The 1688-nt window shown below is 52.7% G+C and overlaps 1 protein-coding gene across 1 annotated transcript in view; it reads right to left on the bottom strand.

The window, feature by feature from the left end:
• The window catches only part of PHACADRAFT_170959 (uncharacterized protein), a gene marked incomplete at its 5' end in the record, with an annotated part of 2127 nt that extends 1124 nt beyond the window's left edge, over positions 1-1003 (bottom strand). The window contains 5 exons of the mRNA XM_007393031.1: positions 167-252; positions 304-336; positions 391-497; positions 588-672; positions 729-1003. Of these exons, the coding sequence (XP_007393093.1) occupies positions 167-252; positions 304-336; positions 391-497; positions 588-672; positions 729-1003 (586 nt within the window). The remainder of the gene's footprint in view (positions 1-166; positions 253-303; positions 337-390; positions 498-587; positions 673-728) is intronic.
• Positions 1004-1688: the final 685 nt, after the last annotated feature.

The raw sequence follows: 1688 nt of genomic DNA, 5'->3' as shown, positions 1-1688 counted from the left end.
AAAAAGATCTTGGAGGCTGGAACGGTCTTGCTCAGGTTGATGAGTGAAGCTTGCAGCTTTTTCTGTGCATCTGGTAGCACACGAGATGATGAAACTGGAGAGGCGTACGCGCGCGCTGGAAGAAATGAGAGAGCAACTCCCCGAGATGTTAAGCAGGTGTTCATACCACATATTTGAAAAGTATCAAGACAGACACCGAAGTTTGGTCTATCGACGCGTCTGCAGATATCCCAGGTGTTTTCCCACGTATTTCTTCATGCGGGTGTCAGTAATGTTGGTCACAAATTGCGACCGAATGCGTACACATGCACGCCCCAAGCCCACATCTCATACGCGCTGGATCATTGTGTATCAGTTCACCAAGATACGTATATACGATTCATAGCTCACATACGGATCGGTGGGTCCTGCTTTGCCGCCAAATCGGCGAGCTCGCACAGGTCTCTTGCGATAACATCGAAGTCGCAGCTAGAGTCGGGGTCGTCTGAGGAACCAACCTGAAGCATCGTGCAGCCAAGTTCCTAAGTTGACGTAAGGATGTATGCGCATATATACGCAATGTGGCGGAAGAACAGATTCGAGCTTACCCTCAGTACTCTAAACCAGGCTTGCGCTCGACCCAAACCTTGCTTTTTCTTCTGTGCATCCCCATACCCTTCGTATGTCGAGAATCTAGGTCCAATGCTCATTTCTACAGATTCATACATATCAGGCTTGTGAGTACTTGCGGATGCACGACAAGAACTTCTATGCCCAGCTCGTGGCACAAACCCCTCACTTTCTTTGCAGCCTCGCACAGCTTGTCGAGGTCGCCCTTGCCCCCTTCATCCAGCTTATTATAATCTCCGTTGAATTCTTGATGAGCATATGTCTCAAGATCCGGAAGACCAACTTCGACTTGCGTAAAACCAGCGTCGTAGATGGCGCGTAGCTTGATGGGGAGGGTATGTAGAAGGGTTTTCAGCGCCAACACCAAGAACTTACATTTACCTTCTTTCCGCATGTACACAGATGGTGGACGGTGGCTTGACCAGGAAGACAGGACGTAGGTGACGCCGCAACTGACGGAGTACCCCGCGACCTGAGGGCGGCAGGAACGCGCATGTAAATAGGGGCCCGCTGTGCGCGAGCGTGCCGAGTCATCGCTTGTCGGAGCGGCGCGCCATTCCCGAAGCCTGACGCCACTACTTCGTCTTCCATCGCATTCGCAGGTTCTTCCCCAATAGAGACCCTTTCGTTAACGTTTACCTTCACTTTCCGTACACATAGACCTCCGGCCGAGAGCACGGCAGCGGAGCAGCGCTCGCATGTATATTAAAGGCGACCTCCCGCCGTCGAATGGAGCAAGCTCCCCTTTCCCCCACCTTCACCTCTAAAGTCTGCCCCTCCGAGCTTCGGGCACATCCTAAGAGCATCGAGAATACACTCGCGAGAGCGCGAGACGAGGTTCGCCCGCGACGAGCGTGGGCACGAGCATTTAAGTAAGAGTTTTATTAGATCGTTCATCGAGCTTAGTTACGCGTTTAGATATCGAGTTTAGTCATCGGCCGTTCCCTCCCCACACGTAAAGCCCCGCATATATCGAGCGCCGACCCGTACGTAGAATCCACCTCCACAACGGGTGCACGCCCGCCGAGTCGGTCGAGTAGGCGACAGCTGTCGCGAATTCCGCCATGATCATTCAGTGT

The sequence above is a fragment of the Phanerochaete carnosa genome, assembly GCF_000300595.1.
Source record: "Phanerochaete carnosa HHB-10118-sp unplaced genomic scaffold PHACAscaffold_3, whole genome shotgun sequence".
Lineage (NCBI taxonomy): Eukaryota > Fungi > Basidiomycota > Agaricomycetes > Polyporales > Phanerochaetaceae > Phanerochaete > Phanerochaete carnosa.
This window is presented reverse-complemented; position numbering and strand designations above follow the sequence as displayed.